Below are 2,500 nucleotides of genomic sequence, written 5' to 3' on the forward strand. Positions count from 1 at the left end.
CAGTCGCTGCAGACACATTTTACTACAGTATTGATTTTTGATTTTTACCGTTGACGTGTGTTTTGTCTTTTATCCAATAGCAGCGCCTCGTCTGCTGCTGTCCCTGCTGCTTGCTCATGAGATGAATTAATGTGTTTCTTTTCTGGTCTGTTGCTGTCCTATCCTTCCTGGCTGCCCATATCATCTGTGTGGTGAAGGGTTAACTGATGTGTGTGCTTCTTCTTTTAGCCAATAGTAACGCCTGTTGCTGTCCCTGCCGCCCATTACAAAGGTGTGACCAGCGGTGTCATACAGAGGGGTAAAGTGGGCCTGAGTCACCAGGGCCCCAGTATAGTCACCCCCCCTTATGTAGCTGGCTGGGGGTGTCCATTGGAGCTGATTGTACATAGGGCCCATAATTTGCTGCTACGCCCCTGGGTGTGATTGACGTGTGTTGTTTCTTGCTTCATCCAGTAGTAAGTGTCTGTTGCTGTCGCTACTGCCCGCCCACTATGAAGGTGTGTGTGATTGACGTGTGTGTTTCTTGTTTTGGTCCAATAGGAGCGCTTGCTGCTGTCGCTACTGCCCGCCCATATCGCCCGCGTGATGAAGGCGGAGATCATTCAGAGGCTGAAGGGGCCGAACTCTGGCGGAGGGCAGGCGGAGAACACCAACAACTTCCACAACCTCTACGTGCAGCGACACACCAACGTCAGGTGAGCACACACACACACACACACACACACACACCAACCTCTACGTGCAGCGACACACCAACGTCAGGTGAGCACACACACACACACACACACACACACACACACACACACACACACACACTCACACACACACACACACACACACACACACACACACACTCACACACACACACACACACGCACACGCACACACACACACACACACACACACACATACACACACACACACACACACACACACATACACACACACACACACACACACACACACACACACCTCTACGTTCAGTGACACACCAACGTCAGGACAGCACACACACAACCTCTACATACAGAACTTCCACAACCTCTACATGCAGTGAATCTGCAGATTCAAATGAAATAAACAATTACAAATAAAAATATATATTGCAGACTGTTAGATCTGCAACTACATTCACCAGATATAATCCAATAGACAAAAGGCCAAATCACCCGGATGAGTAGATAGAAATATATAAATAGGACAGGTAATAGAAGCTATAGCATGAAACGTTGAATACACTGTATTATAAAAGACGAAGAAGAAAACAAAACAAAACAAAATAAAAGAGTCTCATTCATTCAGTTATCAACAGTTCTTATCTGAAGGCCAGGCTCGCCACAGCTGTTGGGGTTCGCCTTCACGGAGGTACTTGAAGGCGATCGCACAGCAGCTGAATTCACTTGAACACTTGAATCGATCCAAAGAAAAGACCCGGCCTGTACAGGCCAAAACAACATTAAAATCGGTTCTCTTCAAGATGTAAATACATACATATAACACACACATTATAATACAGAATGCGTCCATACATTTAGAACAATTGAAGTGAAGCTAAGTACAATGCGGTATAGTAGAGCCCCATGACTGCTTTTAAAACTAAATTAATCACTCACCAGATATCAACGTGGAAAAGAAACACACTGGGTTTGGACTCGCACACTCGGACACTCGGACGCCAATCCGGTCTTCAACGCTTTTGTTTTTATGAACACAAGAGACATGAAGTTATAAATGGATCTTTATGTTGCTAACCGTAACGTTTGGTTGCTATGTAAAATGCTAGCGACCGACTAGCCATACAGTGTTGACAGATACTTACAAATAATCTTCACGGTTTAAAAACCTGCGACGTTCACGACTCTTAACTCCACCAGTGGAGTAAGTAAACACTTTTAGCGCAAAGATGACTGGCAATAAAACACTATTGAATGGTGTATTTTATCGGCTGTAAGCTTAAATCAGTAGACGAGGACAAACGGAAAGTCTTTCGAAGAATGTAAACAGCCCCACGAGCGTACTCGGTTCCCATGGCGACGGTATGACTCCACGAGCGGATAACCTGGGTTACATGAGCACACAGACACACACACACACACACACAACCTCTACGTGCAGCGACACACCAACATCAGGAGAGCACACACAGACACACTAACATACGAAGAGCACACACACACCACCAACTTCCACAACCTCTACGTGCAGACACACAACAATGTCAGATGAGCACACAGCAAACACATTAATGCCAGGTGAGAGCACAGACCCACTAACGTCAGGTGAACACAAAGCAGACACACACTAACGTCAGGTGAACACAAAGCAGACACACGCTAATGTCAGGTGAACACACAGACACACTAAAGGCACGTATACACCAAGCGCGACATGAACGAGTCCAGCGATGGAAGTAATTGACTTTGTATTGAGTTTCGCGACAAAAGCGACACAGCAACGTCGGGTGAACACACAGCAGACACACTAATGTCAGGGGCCTATA

At 46.1% G+C, this 2,500-nt stretch overlaps 1 protein-coding gene across 1 annotated transcript in view; it reads left to right on the forward strand.

Moving 5' to 3' along the window:
- adcy2b (adenylate cyclase 2b (brain)) overlaps positions 1-2,500 on the forward strand; it is a 200,554-nt gene that overhangs the window by 113,585 nt on the left and 84,469 nt on the right. The window contains exon 5 of the mRNA XM_063185113.1: positions 541-695. Coding sequence (XP_063041183.1) covers positions 541-695 — 155 coding nt within the window. The remainder of the gene's footprint in view (positions 1-540; positions 696-2,500) is intronic.

This window comes from Engraulis encrasicolus, chromosome 20, assembly GCF_034702125.1.
Source record: "Engraulis encrasicolus isolate BLACKSEA-1 chromosome 20, IST_EnEncr_1.0, whole genome shotgun sequence".
NCBI lineage: Eukaryota > Metazoa > Chordata > Actinopteri > Clupeiformes > Engraulidae > Engraulis > Engraulis encrasicolus.